Source organism: Falco biarmicus, chromosome 1, assembly GCF_023638135.1.
Source record: "Falco biarmicus isolate bFalBia1 chromosome 1, bFalBia1.pri, whole genome shotgun sequence".
Lineage (NCBI taxonomy): Eukaryota > Metazoa > Chordata > Aves > Falconiformes > Falconidae > Falco > Falco biarmicus.
In genome coordinates, this window is record NC_079288.1 from 31228520 (window position 1) to 31246432 (window position 17913).

A 17913-nucleotide genomic window follows, 5' to 3' on the forward strand; every position below is an offset into this window, starting at 1 on the left:
ACGCCAGGGGGGCTGCAAACCAAGAGGGTGGCACGGAGGGGTTACTGCCGTGCCGGTCACAGAGGGGAGGGGCAGGAGGCTGCATGGGGGGGGCCGGAAAAAGCAAGCAAGCGGCGGCGGGGGTGAGCTGCGAGAGCCACCGCTGCAGAAGGGCAGTGCCCTGGCGGGGGCGGGACGCGAACCGGTGACCCCGCCGCGCCGCCGGGGCCGCCCCACTTCCTGCAGCGCGGGCGGAGCCGGAAGCGGCAGTGCCTGGCTGCTCCCTTGGTGCTGCGCTCCGCTCCGCCGCCGGCTCGGCCCTGCCCTCCGACATGCCGGTGAGGGGCCTGCTGCCGCGCGGGCGGGGGGCTCGGGGGAGAGGCGCCAGGCCTGGGGCTGGGGGATCGGGGGGCTGCGGGGCTCCGGGGTCTGCGCGGAGGAGGGAAGGGGCTAGAGCAGCGGGGAGCCCTGCCGAGGGCAGGGGATTGCTGCGGGTGGAGGCAGCGGCAAGGCCAGCGCCCCCCTCTTCCTCACCCTCCTCTTGCTCACACCCCCACCCGGGGGTCTAGCCGCCGTCGGGGGGGTGGCAGCCCCCGGCTCTAGCGGGGGGGAGGGCGGTAAGCTTGGCTTTGCTCTGGTTTTCTTCGCGCCGTCTGCCTCTGAAATAAACATCATTTTTGCTAGGGGGTGGTTTTTACACACACGTGCACACACCCCTTGCCCCCCCCCCCCCCGCCCCCGACCTCGGCTGCGAGGAGGCGAAGGCCTCCCCAGGCCTTCTCCCAGGGGAATGTTTGGAAAGTGCCTAAAACTTAAATTGTTGTTAAAATTTGGTTCCTCAGGAAGAACCTGGCATATGCAGTAAGGTTTGGGATTTTTTTTTAATTTACTTGACCACTTTTACAGGGCACAGAAAGGTCTTTTTTTCAGTGTGTGGGTATGTATTAAGTCTAGCTTTATTGCTGTCTAATATTATTAGTTAGATGTGGAAATAAAATATGGTCTTTCTTAGTGACCAGCTAATTTTCAATGAACTGTACAGTTCCCTGTATGTGTGATATAATAGTATCAAATAATAATGGGATCTGGGCCTAATTAGAAAACAGCAATTGTTTGTGCAAGGAAAAATTGCTGAAAGCATCACTTCACTCATGAGCTAGACTCTGAGTCCAAGTTGATGAAGACGGGGGGATGTGATCGGACACAGAAATGTCTATTTTCAGTAGCATTAATAACGAGCCTTTCCCCCGTCTGTAGGCTTACCACTCAACTTTAATGGATTCCGACACCAAGCTAATTGGGAACATGGCGCTGTTACCCATCAGAAGCCAGTTCAAAGGCCCAGCACCTCGGGAAAGTAAGTTTATAATAATAATCTCTGAAAACCTGCCTGTACGTAGCTCATCATCTCGCAGTTTGCTCCAAGCCTGCCCTAGCAAGAGTGACAAGAGGAGTCATGGGTTGGAAATGGAGTGCTTTGCAGTTTATAGAGGAGGAGAAAAGTTTTCAAATACTGAAGTTGTGCAAAACGTCGAAAATAATTATGCACAGATAAAGACGCACCGTGCTCCAGCTGAATCTGTTGTTTCAGTAATTAAAGCCTACGGTTACTGTGCTCACACTTCCTCCTGGGTCTTGCTGTGCTCTGCAGCAGGTTTTGAGGAGGATGTGGCGGCGCAAACCCTCTGCTGTCAGAGGAAGTGGAGGTTTGGCTGCAGAGAACTTGTGCTTTAGGTCTGCGGCTGATGATGCTCCGCTACTCTGAAGGACGAGGAGTAGGATAGGCAGCACTTTAGGGTAGGGGGCTTCAAAAATTCAAATGAAGTTATGGGCGTCCCAACAGGGTCCACAGGCAGACTGGTGTGGAGTCCCCTTCAGCACAGGAAGTAGCGCTTCCCAGGTGTGACATTCCCCAGTAATGTGGCGGTTCAGTTTGAGAAAGGAAATAAAAAGGAAATGTTTCTGGCTTTAAGCAGTCTTGAATGGTAGCAAAAAATCATCCTGTCCTGGGCCCCTCCTTTTTTTTTTTTTTTTTAAGAGGATAATGAAATTTGTGGTGTTATGCTTTCTCCAAAAAATCTTAGTGTCCTGAAAAGACTTTTATGCTGTTAGAACTCTGGTGAGTTACTCAACTGGTAGAAAAGTGGGGAACTGCTGAATTGCTGCTGTTTGTGAAGAAATCATGGGGGGAGGAGGAGAAGGGAGTTAAAGCTCCTGCTAGAGCAGGAACCTTAAATACTGTGGTCTGAGCTTACCAGCGTTTCACACAGCAACAACTGTTTTCTGTTACATAGTGCTGTCTTCTGCTTTTTGTAAATACCAGGGTTTTGCTGGTGCAATAATCCTTATTTATGTATTTCAGTGAGTAGAATTTATGACTAAATGCAGTGCGCTGTTTAACTCTATATTTCTTTTTTGTTAGCTAAGGACACAGATATAATAGATGAAGCAATCTACTACTTCAAAGCTAATGTTTTCTTCAAAAATTATGAAATTAAGGTAATTTTTTCAGATATGGTGCATATAGTAGTTCTTTGGAGGGTTGGTGCTGTGACTATAAATTTATTTTAAATTAAGTAATTCTACTAGGTAACAAAACCTCCCCTTCTTCCCACTTAATTTTTAAAGTTGGTTAAATGCCATGAATTGCAAGTTCCTCTTTCATGGGGAAATTGTAGGCCAGAATGGCTTGAACTCATTCCTGTTTCAGACTTCTATCAGTTCCATAAAGTCTCCCTTAATCTAAGAGTGACTGGGCTCCACGCTTGCTCTTGTTTTGCAGAACGAGGCTGACAGAACACTGATCTACGTAACCCTCTACATTTCCGAGTGCTTGAAAAAGCTGCAGAAGGTAAGAAAAGTGAACTTCTGTGCTGGGGATTGTCCTCGGGCAAAGTATTTAGTCTCATTCTAGTGGCATAACTAATCTTGTTTGTCCCAGCTGTCAGAGCCACAGATACTCCAAGGCTGTGGATCACCAAAGATATGTTCTGTTGCTCTTTTTGATGAGTTTTTATGTGTTACAGATTGGTAAAATATTTGGGTCTAATGCTCAATCAGTTTTTGTTTATAACTGTTAATCCATTGTTTGCCTGGTTCTTCCAGTGTAACTCCAAAGGCCAAGGAGAGAAAGAAATGTACACACTGGGAATCACTAACTTCCCAATCCCCGGGGAGCCTGGCTTTCCGCTTAATGCCATTTATGCCAAACCTGCCAACAAGCAGGAGGAAGGTAAGGCTAATCCAGGACCTCAAAAGGCTTCCTTGGGCTTGCACGTTACCAGCTCCATTTCTGTGACTGCAGTGAGAAAAATGACCCTTAAAACTGAGTCTTTTAAGTCTGCAGTTCTGTCTTCTGAGGGCAGTAGAAGGTGGATTTTCTCAGGGGCCCAGAGACTCCCCTGGATTAACAGGGGTCTGAATCTGCCTTTGGCACCAACATAATCACTAGCTAAACCCTGTAATGGAGCGCAAGCCAACTGCTGCACTGGCAGAATAGCCCACAATAATGGGCAAAGGTAACTGAGAGAAGAAAACAGTTTGGATGATCCTTTTTACTGGTGTAGTATCATAAAAATCCCAAGTATGGCTGTAAATTGAGCCAGCCAACGAGTACCTACAGATGTGAAAACTCTTTTAAGCAGTGATAGCTGATGCTTCCCTGTTAAATTCAGTTTGACTTGGTGCTGCCTCAGTTTACATTGGTTTTTCCTGTGCTGTATTTCAGAGGTGATGAGGGCCTACCTGCAGCAGCTGAGGCAAGAAACTGGTCTTCGTCTTTGTGAAAAAGTATTTGATCCTCAGAGTGACAAGCCTAGTAAGGTAAGAGTTCAGCGCCATCATCACAGATTTAATGAAAGGCCTGGTGTGGGTTTTTTTCAGAAATGTGTGGAGAGAAGTGAGATGATGGGGTGGGGGATCAGGTATGGGCAACTTTGGTGCAAGCTTCCCTGCTTTTACAAGGCTAGCAAAATAGCAGGCTGCAAGTTATCAATAAATTTAATCTGTAATGTGGTGAGACAGCAAATGCCAATTCGGGTTACTTTAAAAAGCAGGGCAGTAATAAGTGGTGTCTGGTTCAACTCTTCGAAGTATTGCACATCTGCTGTTGGCTGGGTTTTCAAATGGAAATTCACAGGCATGAGAGATGCTGTTTTAGCCTCCCAGGCAGATTTGATGGCTTCTTTGAAGTAGACCATTTTGTCTCATATCCAGATAAAAAAAGCTAATCAATCAATGAATGAATATAATAATTGACTGTTTGTATGTTTCATCTGCAAATGCAACTGCATTTAATATTGAAATTATGTAGGCTAACTTAGTTGAAAAGGCATAGCTTTCTGATGCATCCCATCTTTATATTGGAATAAATGGTAAAAATACAGTAATAGAAATAAGAGAAAGTGGAATGTCCCAGTTCAATCCAGAGTCCTATTTATAAATTCATGGGTTCCTTCCTTCCCTCTTGTTTGCCTAAATTCCAGTAGAAACCAGTGTGGAAAACTGTATGTGCAAAACTGGAGCCTTAACATGTGTTATTTGTCAGAGGTTGAATACTTTAAAGTCACTATTTTGCTTATCGTATGGAGACCACTGTTGCATATTTTTTGACTTTTTACTTCCTTCTGCAGTGGTGGATCTGCTTTGTGAAGAGGCAGTTCATGAACAAGAGTCTTTCAGGTCCTGGGCAGTGAAGAGGCGAAATAGCAACAACATTAAACATTTTCACAGCAAGGTGTTTAGGTATTTTGCCTTTGTTTTGGATACATTTTGTACCAAGGAAGAATTAAGTACTTACGAAGAAAAAAACCCACCACCAAACCATAAACCAGTCAATGAGGGATAGAGGGAGGGAGAGCAAAAAGTAATTTGACTAGTGTAAGCCAATGTTATTAAGCTGGTGCTTAATAGGTGATTTCTAACTTGCTGTTTCAGGTGCAAGCTGCTTTGTTATCAGAGGCTACAGCTAGCATTTAAAACAGGGCTTGTATTTAAGAGAAGAAATGGGCTTGCCTGTGGGGCAGGGGGAGCTGTGTAATTGCTCTACTGGCTAGAGTCTCTGTTATCTCCACAGAAAATGTACCTCTCACGCTGTGTTGTCAAGTGCAGTGATTTTTACCTTGTTTTCAATAAACTTTGCTTGTAATTAACATTGTATGACATAAATTAGCTACCGATAGCCTTCAAAGAAATCGGGGTGGGTTTTTTTTGTGAAAAGACCATCATTATTTAATGGTAATTAGTAGGAAGTGAATCATTGCCACTGAAAATGGGATTAATAGAGGGGGCTGTAGCTTGCAGCTCTGTGCTTGGTTGTTGAGGTGTGTCTTTGCACTGTACTGAAACACCCTGGAAGGGTGACGCTGGCGGATGGCATTCGGCTCGGTCCGGCACTGCCTTTCTGGTGGTGGGTTTGGTTCAAACACAGCCATTGTGCAACACTGGCAAAAACTGCGACTTTTGGTCGGTCAGTTGGCTTCTTGAAGAACTATAAATCCAAGCTCAGGTTATTCTCAGCTGTCTCTTTGTGTGGCAATGCTTATTTTGCTGTCACTGTACTGCACCAACATGCTTTTTGGGTTATGTGAAGCCCAGTGCTAGGAATGTTTCGCTGCTTGGCAAAAGCAAACATGCAGTGCTGGCATCTCCGAACTTGAAAGCTCCCACTGAATTGATTTGTAGTCATATTATTACAAGGATAGTTATGTTTTGCGTTCTTTTTGTGATAAAGGGCAAAAAACATGTTCTCATTCAGCTCTCCTTCCAGTCTACGCCTTGTAGTTAAGGGTGGCGTTAGCGAGGCCTTTACCCTGGCTGTGGCCTAGAAGAAATGTAGGTTCTGAAGGGCCTTTCTCCTCAGCTACCCCTTTTTATAGGCAGGAGCTTCATTACCTGCGAGGCCTCCGACACATTTAGCTGCCGCAACCAGCAGGTAACACTCTCAGCAGAAAAAGGGCCAAACCTCAGAGCCGTGCGGCCACGGGGAGCGTGCCTCGCCTGTAACACAGCCCAGAGCCGAGAAAGGACGCCCCCTGCCCCCCGTGGGCAGCCCCCCGCGGCGAGCGGCCCCGTCTGTCCCGCCACTGCGCAGGCGCGGCGGGGGCCTGAGGCGCGCGGCCGGGGCTGCCCCTCGCACGCCTGTCGGGCCGCGCGTCCGCCGTGAAGGCAGCGTGGCGGGCGCCCGCGGGCGGTGGCGGCCGAGGCCCCCTGGGTGGCGCCATTTCGGAGTGGCGGCGCGCGGCGGCGTTGGCCTTGTCTGCCCCTTCGCCGCCTGTCCCCGCCGCTCCGCGCCCTCCCGCCGCTAGTATGAGCGTGGTGGAGCACGTACGAGAGATGGCGGCCGCCGGGCTCCACTCTAACGTGCGGCTCCTCAGTGGGCTTCTTCTAACGATGAGTGGCAATAACCCGTGAGTGGCCGGTGGTACTGAGGGAGAGGCCGCGTGGGACCTCGCTGGGTGGCGGGGGGTGGCTTATGGGCTGGCGGGGAAGCGGGCTGGCTTTTAGAGCTGTACCTCCTGCTGGGCTCCGTGATGCGGGCCCCGGGCCCCTAGCTCCAGGCTCCGGGCCCCCAGCCCCTAGTCCCTGGCCCCGGCCCTGCAGCAGATAAACCCCCCTCTGCCATCACGCCTGTCCGTGGTGTTCAGCATGGGAACCTTTGGGGTACATGGTGTAGTGTGAGTGTCCTGGTAGAGCTGAAGTGATTTTCTCCAGCCCGGGGTGCCCTGTGTAGGCCACTCAAGTGATTCCCTTTATATTTCATTACTTCCCTGTAAGATACTGTTTTACACTTTGGACGGGCTTTGAGGTACTAATTGAAGCCAGAGTCCTTTGCTGAAACCCTAACTCTTCAGTGCTTCTGCAGACCTGCTGGAAGGTGGTCAAATGGTTGGTTGTCAAATGTAGAAATATGCCAGTTAGGACCGGGATAGCTGTACAAGGAGCTGGGTTGCCTTGTAAGCTCAAGTCTATTCAAAGTGCTTTAGTGGACATTGGTAACGTGGCTTTTTGTGGGGAAGGTGAGGGCTGCTCCATTATGGGAAGCAGTGCCTAAGCAGCTAAACGTAAGGTGGTGTTACTGATGAGGTGTCAGGAGTGGCTATTATGTTTGTTTGTGTACAGATAAAAGAAATTGGTGAGATAATCCCTTGTGAGGAGGTAGTACCTGTTACTCAAGAGTCCTTCCAATGTAGTAAAGAAGCAGCAACAGCTGGAAGTTGAAGCCAGACAAACCAAAGCTACAAATACTTTGGATCTGTAAGGTTTTGGTTCTTAGGCAGCCAGCTGATCTCAACCTTTCTGTGTATTTCTTCCAGGGAACTCTTTTCACCATCTCAGAAATACCAGCTCCTTGTATATCATGCAGACTCTCTCTTCCATGATAAAGAATATAGAAATGCTGTAAGTAAGTATACAATGGCCTTGCAGCAGAAAAAAGCATTAAGTAAAACTTCAAAAGTAAGACCTTCTACTGGGAATGCTGCATCAACTCCCCAAAGCCAGGTATTCAAAAACTGACTCGTGTGCTGCATAAAATTATGTAATTGTTATAACCTTACAATTAATGTTGCTGACTCAATAGTTATAGAGTCATTTAGGTTGGAAAAGACCCTTAAGATCATAGTCTAACCGTTAACCTAACACTACCAAGTCCACCGCTAAACTATGTCCCTAAGCGCTATATCTACATGTCTTTAAAATACCTTTGATTGTGGATTTATCATGTCAAATAAACCTGACATTTAAGGCTAATTTGTTTTGAAAATATCAGTGTGGTATTTTCTAATGCAAACCTTAATTGTGGTCTTGAACATAAGATTTATTTTTTTTATTTTGTATGTGTAATTAATGCTTTTCATTTGAAGATGAGCAATATGAGCTAGCAGTAGGTTGCATTGTTAACTTTCTTGCACTAGATTTTTTCAACATACTCTTAAGTGTTTAATGAGGAAACCTTTTTCAGGTTTCTTTTACCTGACTAAACCAACATTATACTTAAATCTTTCTTTTTTTTATTTCAGTGTTTACCATCAGAAATCGAAGTGAAATATAAAATGGCTGAATGTTATACAATGCTGAAGCAAGATAAAGATGCCATTGCTATTCTTGATGGGATTCCTTCCAGACAGAGGACCCCAAAGGTTAGTTCTGGCAGACTTCTGTCACAAGTCCTTGGTCAGCATATCTTGAATCTGTAGCCCAGCATCTGGTCAAAAAAGAATGTAGCCTATAGGTATAATGGCATTGTGTCTTGGTATTTGCTTTTGTATTAGTTAAATGTAGTTTGGAAACATTTCCTAATGTTTAAATTAGCTTAGTTTATTTGACCTCTTTTCTTTAAAATCGGACAAATTTTGTATTCCCTTTTGTTAGAATTCAAAAAAAGTGAAAAGAGTTAAATGTTTGTGTGCATCTTTATTAATTTGTGTGAATTACCTGATTAACTCTTCAGTACTGCGCACAGAAGGTACAGAATTTAGCTTGTGTACAAGGATGCAGAAACACTTTTTTTCTTCCAAAAGTTGTAAAGTATTTGTATGTCCATACATAAGGCTTGAAATACATATCATCTATTCAATCGTTCTTTGCATGTTACCATGAGTGGTTTTCAAAGAGGGAAGAATAATGGCTTGTTGTAACAAAAGCATCTACCAGGTGAAGAATTTACGTGATTGCAAACAGCTGAATTCCTGCAAGTTAGTAAGCAATTGCCGGATATCTGACTGAATAATGTTCTGCAGTTCTGAATCAAACATGTAAATGTGAGAGCCAAAGGAGTTGTTTATATTAATATACTTTGCCTGGCTATAACCATCAGGTAGAGTCTAGTCTCCGTGGAAGAGCTGTGTATCACTGGACAGGAAAGGCACACTGTCACCTGCTAGGGCTGAAAGAGACTTGTAGCCTAGTTGTCTCATAAGGTTCTGTTCTGTGCTGCTTTCGCTATTAGTCAGCGTAACTTGCTCAGACTGAGCAAGTCTTTAAGTTTATTCTTGAACCTAGAATGTGTATGGGATGGCAATTCACATCTTACTGTATGGTTTGAGCAATGTAAGATACTTGAAAGGCTGAAGATTTTGGTAAGTAGAAAGAATGATGGTGCTCTATCTTCTAAAATGTTTTCATCCTTTTTTATGTTAAATATTTAGGTCGCATTGTGTTCTGCAGTACCAAATGTATTGAGTCTTTGCTTGCTGGCTGTTAGTCATAAGGGCTTAAAAGGTTAACACATCAGGTCAAACAGCTATGTTTCATGTTAACAGTATTCCTGTGCTGTCCTAACAGCATACATGGCTTAGACTTTAGTAATGTCCAAGTGTCCTGTTTAAAGACCAACTTACGGAACAGAAAAAGAAGAAGAGATTGAGAAAAGCAAACTTTTTACCGACACACACTAGTAAATCAAAGTATTGTAGCAGAAACCAGCTACTTGAATCACGTAGAGCTCAAATAATTTCTGTTCTTCCGTCAATCGTGACTTCGTTCAGAAGCTGGATGGAAGCTTTCCCTGCCTTCCTAAGCTAATTCTCTCAAAGGCTTCCACTGATATGGAGAGATCAACTGAAAGAAGGCCAATGTCATGGATATACAGGTCCGGCTTGGCATCCGGTATAAACACTTGCCCATCTTTTGACTTTTTGTGTGCAGAACACTTGAGAATTCAGGTTGTACTCTGCAAATACATGATGTAAGACTCTGAGAGAAGAAACCATTGTAGTGTTATACTGTGTGCTAGGTTATAGTGATCTTGGAAGAAGAGCGGCTTATTTTTGTCTTCTGCCCAGAAGAGGAGTGAAGGAGGCAGGCAGGCGTGCTTGGAGACAGAGTTGTGATCTTTCTTAGTGACGCTTTCTTCTTTCTCATACTTGACTCTACTAACATTTCTATTGCTTGTAGATCAATATGATGTTGGCAAATCTGTACAAGAAAGCAGGTCAAGAGCGCTCATCTGTTACGAGCTACAAGGAGGTACTGAGACAGTGCCCTTTAGCACTTGATGCCATACTAGGTAGGTGTCTGCACACTGTTAGTATTTCAGTATTAAACAGTATTATAATGTGAACTATGCTTGGGACTAGGTAACTGTCTTGCGTTTGCATGTAAGATGTAATACCTACATTATGCAGATTACAAAAAGCATTGTAACAAGCCGCTTGTTTATGTGTGTCAAGGGATGGAATTTCTGGTCTTCAGACAATTAATTTGTATTAAAAGCAGTTTATGGTGGCTGAAATTGATGTATATACCATTCTGAATAGGCTTGCTCTCGCTGTCGGTGAAAGGTGCTGAAGTGGCCTCTATGACAATCAATGTAATTCAGAGTATTCCTAACTTGGATTGGCTTTCTGTGTGGATCAAGGCATATGCTTTTGTGCATACTGGAGATAACACAAGAGCAATAAATACCATTTGGTAAGAGTTCAAAGAGCATGATGTAATCAAATAATATATTAATACTTACATGTAATTATGTTTAAAATGGCATTATATAAATGACAGGCATTTTTTTCTCTTAAAGCTCTTTAGAGAAAAAGTCCTTACTGAGGGATAATGTAGACTTGCTGGGGAGCTTAGCAGACCTGTATTTCAGAGCTGGAGATAATAAAAACTCTATTCTAAAATTTGAACAAGCACAAATGCTGGATCCTTACCTAATAAAAGGTGAGTAATTCCTAAAATGAAGTTTGCCTAGTGTAATGATGTGATGAGTAACATTAGAGTAGCAGCTACATGCAATCAAGCATGCAGTGGAATGTTATGTATTGTTGTACCCAGCTTTCTTAAAGTGGGTGTTTGTGGTTCTGTTTTTGTTTTTTCTTGTTTGAATGAACTTCCCATTTCTTGATGATTGATCTTCAAATGTTTCTCTTCAGGAATGGATGTGTATGGCTATTTATTGGCACGTGAAGGTCGACTAGAGGATGTTGAGAACTTGGGCTGCCGTCTCTTCAATATTTCTGATCAGCATGCGGAACCCTGGGTGGTATCTGGGTAAATTGTTTTCTTTCATTTCTTATCTCAGCTCTTGATTTTGTTGCATGTGGTGCTTTAACATTTGATACAGTGGATTCAGCTTTTTTCTTCAGAAGGTGCTTTTCTATCCTATCTGTTCTTCCTTGGGGTAACTTAAATTAGCTGTCCATCAGTATCTATTTTGGTCAGTTTCTGTATTTTTAAACCTATTAGAGTTACCACATCTGTGCAGTAACAGTGATGTATTAAATAGCTGTAAAAAAAAGCAGCGTGAATATTAACTGTTAAACTCCTGAAGAGTTTTTTCCTGAACATATATTCTTAACTTCAAATGCAAGTTCAGCAGTTGCCTGTCATTCCCTGCCCCCTCTTTTTTTTTTTTTTTTTTTTTTTTTTTTAACTTCTTTTAAACCTCTGTGTGTGTGCCCAGGCACCACAGGCAGTGTATGTTTAGAGTCCCTCTTGTCTTTCCATAGGTGTCATAGTTTCTACAGTAAACGGTACTCTCGTGCCTTATACTTAGGAGCCAAAGCTATCCAGCTTAATAGTAACAGTGTTCAAGCTCTCCTGCTGAAAGGAGCTGCTCTTAGGAATATGGGCCGAGTACAGGAAGCAATTATACACTTCCGTGAAGCGATACGTCTTGCACCTTGCAGGCTGGATTGCTATGAAGGTGAGTGAAGTGAAGCTACTCACACATGCATTGTTGGTTTGGTGTGAAAGTTGGTGTCATGATGATGATGGTGATGATTAGGCCAGGGAATAGACAGTTCTTTTCTCCTGCTGACTTTCAAGTGATGTTACGTTAAGTTATGATGTTAAGTAAGTAAATTATTATTACCTGAGAATTTATAAAGCTCTGGTAGAAGCAGTCAGATTAGGGATACTAGAGAATGCGTGTGTTTATAAGAAAAATTTTCAGACAGGGTTTGTTTTGTTTTTTTTGTTTTGTTTAATTTGGGTATAAACAAACTTGTGCATTCTGAGCAGGTCACTTTTGGATGATGACTGGTTAATTCCACTGAGAGTTTTGTTTTGTATTTAAATGAATTGCATTTGCTTATTGGAGCATCACATGCTTGGAGTATGAGTGCTTCTAAGTGTGAATAATTGAGGAGGTATGAGTGTCTGTAGTGCTGACTCAAAAAAATGTTTTTCTTTTTGTACCATCAGGTCTCATCGAATGTTATCTCGCATCCAACAGTATCCGCGAAGCTATGGTTATGGCAAATAATGTGTATAAAACTCTGGGAGCAAACGCACAGACACTGACTCTGTTAGCAACAGTGTGTCTCGAAGACCCAGTCACACAGGAAAAAGCAAAAACATTATTGGACAAAGCGCTAATGCAAAGACCTGATTACATTAAAGCTGTGGTAAAGAAAGCAGAACTTCTTAGTAAGTTGGGTGGTTTTTTCCCATAAATTTAAATAAATCCCCGATTTATTTAAAGCATACTGTTTTGTGTGGAACAGTGTTCTGCAGCCACATCAATATGTATGTGAGTGATGTTGCAGCCCAGGATTATCAGTTCTTTCCTGAAGGAAAAATCACGTGAAGTAATTGCATCTAGCAACTGAGATTACACCAGTACTTAAGACAATTGCAAACAAGATGTTTTGACTTAACAGTATGTGTAAGCGTGAGTGTAGCAGTTGTTGCAACAGAAAGCCATTGTTCATAGTTAATCTTGCAAAAAGTATGTCACTGCTATGCTCCGTGCTGACAGGTCTGAACGAATGGCCTTGTGCGTGGTGATACTGTGTACACTCTGACTTCCTATAGAGTTATCTAAACTATTAATTAAAACTGTAATTTTGCATGTAAACAGGTAGAGAACAAAAATATGAAGATGGAATTGCTTTGCTGAGGAATGCACTGGCTAATCAAAGTGACTGTGTTCTGCACCGAATACTGGGAGACTTTCTTGTAGCAGTCAATGAGTATCAGGAGGCGATGGACCAGTACAGTATCGCCCTGAGGTAAAGCAGAGACTCTGAGATTGCAGTATACTTATAAGAACCAGTAATCAACTTGACTAAGTCAAAAGTTGAGCCGCTAATTGATTAGGATGTGCATCAGAGGTAACTTTGTCTCGTTCTCCCTTACAACAAACATAAAAATTGTGTCCTGTTAATGAATTAGTTGATCATAAGGCTTTGAACTGAGAAGTGCAGAAGCTGCATTAATGCTAAACATGTCACTAGGCATGTGATTCCTTTACTAACAAAAGGATTAAGGCATGGATTTATTTATAATTATTATATAGTCAGGCATCTTAAGATCCATTCCTTTGGACTAGAAGGTGCTATATAAAAATAAGCTATTTAGTAAATTTAAATAGTGGGATTCCATTTAACGTAACCTAAATGTTTTTTAGGGGTGTTACCATGTTTTCATTTCAGCAAGTTGAATTTGCCTTAGGCCTAGCACATTTATGTCCACTGTAAACTTATATAGCTTAAATGGGTCAGCTGTTTTTTGCTTGTGTATAATATATTTAGTCATAGTCATTTAAATTTTCACAGCTTCCATTTTACTTTATAATTAGTATTGCATGGAAGAGCTGACTTAAGTTTTCTGGAACAGTGTGATGTTTAGATAAGTGTCTTCTTGGGGATCAAAACTGTTTTTATATGAAGATTTAATACTTGGTGTTACAGTCAGCCTGAGGTGAAGTTGTGTCATGAACTTCTTGATGATGTTAAACAGGAAGTGCAGACAAGACGAGATTATTTATTTATTTATTTTCACATATAATAAAGTCAGAAATAGAGAAGAAAAAGTTTTAGGGCAGTGCTTTATTTTTCCCTCTTTCCTCAGTTTGGATCCAAATGATCAGAAGTCACTGGAAGGAATGCAGAAAATGGAAAAAGAGGAAAGTCCAACAGATGCAACCCAGGAAGAAGATGTGGATGATATGGAGGGAAGTGGAGAAGAGGGGGACTTGGAAGGCAGTGACAGTGAAGCAGCGCAGTGGGCAGATCAAGAACAGTGGTTTGGCATGCAGTAACAGCCTCTCATCATGCTGCTGCTTTTGGCACTTGAACATACCACTAGGGCCGTTCTTCTTTGAAGAAAGATAATTATGATTTTTGCAGTAATAAAGAACTTCCTTTTTTTTTTTTTTTTTTTTTAATATGGACTCTGAGACCATTTAATAATTCTACGCATCTCAATACCATGAAGATTCTTGATGCTTATTTATTAAATGTAAGGGACTAATTGTATCAGAGGTTATTTCCAACTTTCATTTCAGAAAATTCCTGCAAAAACTGAACGCGTTAGAATCTGAAGTGTGTAATAAGCCTGTTGTTCATGATGAAAACAATGTCTAAATTCTGTCCAGGGCTAAGTGTGCTTGATCACTTTGTAAATACAATGGTTTGTACTTCTTTGTGGAAAAGGTGTTACCCTCTGGTTTGTATGCTGCCATTTGGGCTCGCACTCCTGGCGAAGTCTGGAGGAGTTGCTTGGGTGTGGCTGAAAGCAGCAATTTTCTCTTGCTGTGTTTGTTGAATTAATTTGTGTTTTTCTAAGGCATTACATGTGCTGTACAGGAGGAGTTTGGTACACTGGGCAGCTTGACTTACAGGACACTTTTGTAGCTGACTGATTTCTATGTGTACAGAACTAAGCCAGTGTTGGAGAATTACAGTCATTTCCTCAATCCTTACTAAACCCTGTAATCACTTAAAAGCCTGTACATGAACGTTTATTTTTAAATGCAGTTTAGTTATATTTCAGTATGTTACTAAAAGGTTTTGCAGCGGTGACTCAAAGCACTTCATGTTCTGTATACAGCACTGACATTTAAAATGATATAAAAAGAATTCATCCCTCTTCGCTGGCATTGCTGTAGAAATGTTAAATTATGCAAATAGACATATTGTCTTGTTTTTTCTGTGTTTATATAATTCATGTCTTTGTCAGGTAATATTTGAACTCGTGTTTTCTCACACCTTTTGAAGCAAAGTTGCATTGCTTCACATACAAATTCTCAACGTCAGCATTTCGAGGGTGAGCTGCTTTCTGTAATCTAGAAACTTTCATTTCTGTGGGCTTGTGTGGGAGGAGGAATTAGTTCTTGCTCTGGTTTTTCTTGCCATTCTGACTTCATTACTTTTTACTAAAACGTGTATTTTTATTTTTACACTGGCAATTTAATTCCATTTGTATTTACTCTGTTACCACAGGTATGCTGGAGCACACAGGTATTTTTTACAATGCTAAAAAGTGGTTTGGAGGGAAAATGGCTATTTGATACAAGTACATGACGTGGAGAACAAGCTTCTCCCCAGTTGTAGATGTGTAGTGCAGATAAGGCTAAAAACGTATCTCTCTCTCTCTGTGACATGCATTATATCACTTAGAAGAACACACAACAAAAAGAACAGGCAGATTACTTCTATTATAGTCTATTTTGGAAATATTTTGGTATGTCACATCTTACAAAGGAGAAGTCTAATAGTTTATGCATTTTTAAAAAAAGAAAACAGCTGGGCATCTCTTATCTTTGGAATTTTATGGGCTTTAGACTTTCCAAAGTATCAAATTGAATTACGGTTATTTGAAGACTCTATGGGAAGAACAGAAAAGCATGTGCTGCTGTCTTGGTGATTGAATTGGCATAAGCTATTACTGCTTTTTCATTAAACAAAAATGCCAAATGGCTGTATTTCAGTTAGAGCAAACATTTTGTTAATTGCATTCTGGTGGCTGAGAGGCCTGAGCCTGTTCTTTTATGAAGAATCTGTTTATACCATTGCTGTGTGATGCAGTGAATAATTTCAGCTCTTTGCATGTCTTTCATAACAGAAAGAAACAGACATGTACAGCTCTTTGCATGTCTTTCATAGCAGAAAGAAACAGACATGTACAAGTAGATTCAGAGCATCTCTTTTTTTTTTTGTAAAAAAAAAAGCCCTGCTCTGTTTTCTCCTCACGCTCGAGCATTCATCAGATTGTGTTCTGCATCTGAAAGTTGGGTAGCTTCATTAGCTTTCTAGTTGTATTCTAAACCTCTCTTGTGGACAAAAGAACGGAGTTCTTGATGTTACTGAAGTGAAGAAAGGATACATTTAATTTTGATGAGAGAAGTGTATGCAGTATGTGATGAATGTGGAAGCTGCTCAGCCATTTTACTCTAATGATTCCTTTAATCGTGGCGTTAATTGCAGATGGAAACCACTGGCCTTACGCGTTTCTCCGCAACATTTACCTAGAACAGGAAAACTGAGAACCACGGTTTTCACTAAAACAACCTGAGAACCGCAGTTTTACTAAAACCATTCTGTAGCGTAAACAAACTGGTAATGTCGTCTTTCAGAACAGACAGGAAGACTACTTCAAGATGAGCGTGCTGTGAAGAAAACATCAGTGTGCTTACGCGTGGCTTCAGCAAACAAGTCCAGGTACACCTACGGACACCTTATATCTTCATGTATTAATATTACTACATCTTATATCTTAATGTCTCTCTATAAAATAGTAGTGTCCTCGCTGCTTTGTTTTTCTGGGAACTTGGCTCCTCGTTGAAGCTGAAAAGTTCAGTTGGATCTTGCAAATAATCTAAGTACGTGATGCATTGGGGTTGTGTTGCTTCTGTAGGGTCTTTGCTAATAGTTGTACAGTGAGTGAGTAAGGAACTTTTAAGATGCTATGCATGTTGAGTGCATTTGAGATGATACAGGTAGATATATTTAGCACTAGCTTCAGAATCCTAGAGGGATTCTTCTTGCCTATTAATGAGCCTTCATTAGTGTTCTAATTTTAGCATGAGGTCTCTGGTTTTGCAGAGACCTTGTACTCTCAGTTACCAGCATTCTACTTCAGGGAACATTAACAATTAGCTCATAATAAGCAGCTGACCTCATTCTGTCCCTTAGTCATGTGCTGTGCACCCTAGAGGGAAAGACCATAAAGCCCCAAACTGAAGTTCAGACCGTGTCAGATCTGCAATGTAAACTCCCCAAAGCGAAGCAGTTTGTAGGAGAGGCAAGAAAGCCATTGCCTTCCAGTCGTATTGTACAGCATCGGCATGTCTGCCAGTGCGAGTCTCTGGGGCTGGGGAAGGACGGAGCGCCCGTGTTTGCTTGAAATCCTTGAATTTCAATCACAGATGTCATTAGTGAGTTTTCATGCTTTTCTAATTGGTGATAGGAAAGACGGATGGAAAGGGACAGAATTTCTTCAAACCTTACATAGACCTGGGTAAAGGCTAAAGGATTTAATTTACCAGAGTCTAAAAGCAGCACGCATTCGTGATGTGGCTGGGATTTGTCTAAGTAACACGTGGTCTGTAGCAAGTGATTTGCTCGTGCTTTATTCTGCAATGTGCTGATAACACCTGCAATATTGGCAGTATTTCACACCCTGATTTCCAGATCTTGGGAATCCAAGAATTGTGAAGCAGAGAGAATAGAAGGAACTGAGGGCTGCTGGTCAATATAAATGTTTTCTGTCTAATTTAGGTGCTTTTTCCTTCTCTGTTACTGCTGATTATAGAGATATTTTTGATTAACCAGGACTTCCCCCTCCTTTCAGTAACAGCCTTCCTCATTAGGCCTCTTTTCTTCCCTCCTTGCTTTTCAGGAGCCCAGTGATGTGGAAACTGCGCCATCCAGGGCAGAAACAAGGAGTATTTCTTACTCAGCAAACCTTATTCCCTCGCTTAGATCGCAGCTGTAAGGAAATCTCAAAGGCTGTGTGTTCCGTTGTGATTCCAATTACACAAGTACATGTAACCAAATGCCTTTAAAAAAAAAAAACAAACCCAAAACAAACCAAAACAAAAAAAAAACCACCAGATCAAAATCAGTTGCAAGTCTCCAGGGGGCTTACACTCAGTATAAACCTGTGAGTTGAAACTAAATAGCCTTAGGCAGGGCTCGGAGTAGCGTATTGTAGCTAATGTGTGTTCAGTACTGCCCATCAGTAAATTCATACAACTTTGTGTAGTGC

The 17913-nt window shown here is 42.1% G+C and overlaps 2 protein-coding genes across 2 annotated transcripts; both read left to right on the forward strand.

The window, feature by feature from the left end:
• Positions 1 to 187: 187 nt before the first annotated feature.
• ARPC3 (actin related protein 2/3 complex subunit 3) lies at positions 188 to 5129 on the forward strand. Its single transcript, XM_056343280.1, has 7 exons — positions 188 to 317; positions 1237 to 1336; positions 2402 to 2478; positions 2762 to 2830; positions 3085 to 3211; positions 3707 to 3801; positions 4611 to 5129. Exons 1-7 carry the CDS (start codon positions 312 to 314, stop codon positions 4671 to 4673), a joined length of 537 nt encoding a protein of 178 aa, XP_056199255.1. The 5' UTR covers positions 188 to 311; the 3' UTR covers positions 4674 to 5129.
• A 1043-nt stretch (positions 5130 to 6172) lies between these two features.
• Positions 6173 to 14849, forward strand: ANAPC7 (anaphase promoting complex subunit 7). Its single transcript, XM_056357574.1, has 11 exons — positions 6173 to 6386; positions 7293 to 7479; positions 7998 to 8117; positions 9874 to 9985; positions 10236 to 10389; positions 10496 to 10638; positions 10851 to 10968; positions 11427 to 11623; positions 12124 to 12348; positions 12782 to 12932; positions 13774 to 14849. The coding sequence occupies exons 1-11, from the start codon at positions 6286 to 6288 to the stop codon at positions 13961 to 13963; spliced, it is 1698 nt and encodes a 565-aa protein (XP_056213549.1). The 5' UTR covers positions 6173 to 6285; the 3' UTR covers positions 13964 to 14849.
• The last annotated feature ends 3064 nt before the right edge of the window (positions 14850 to 17913 follow it).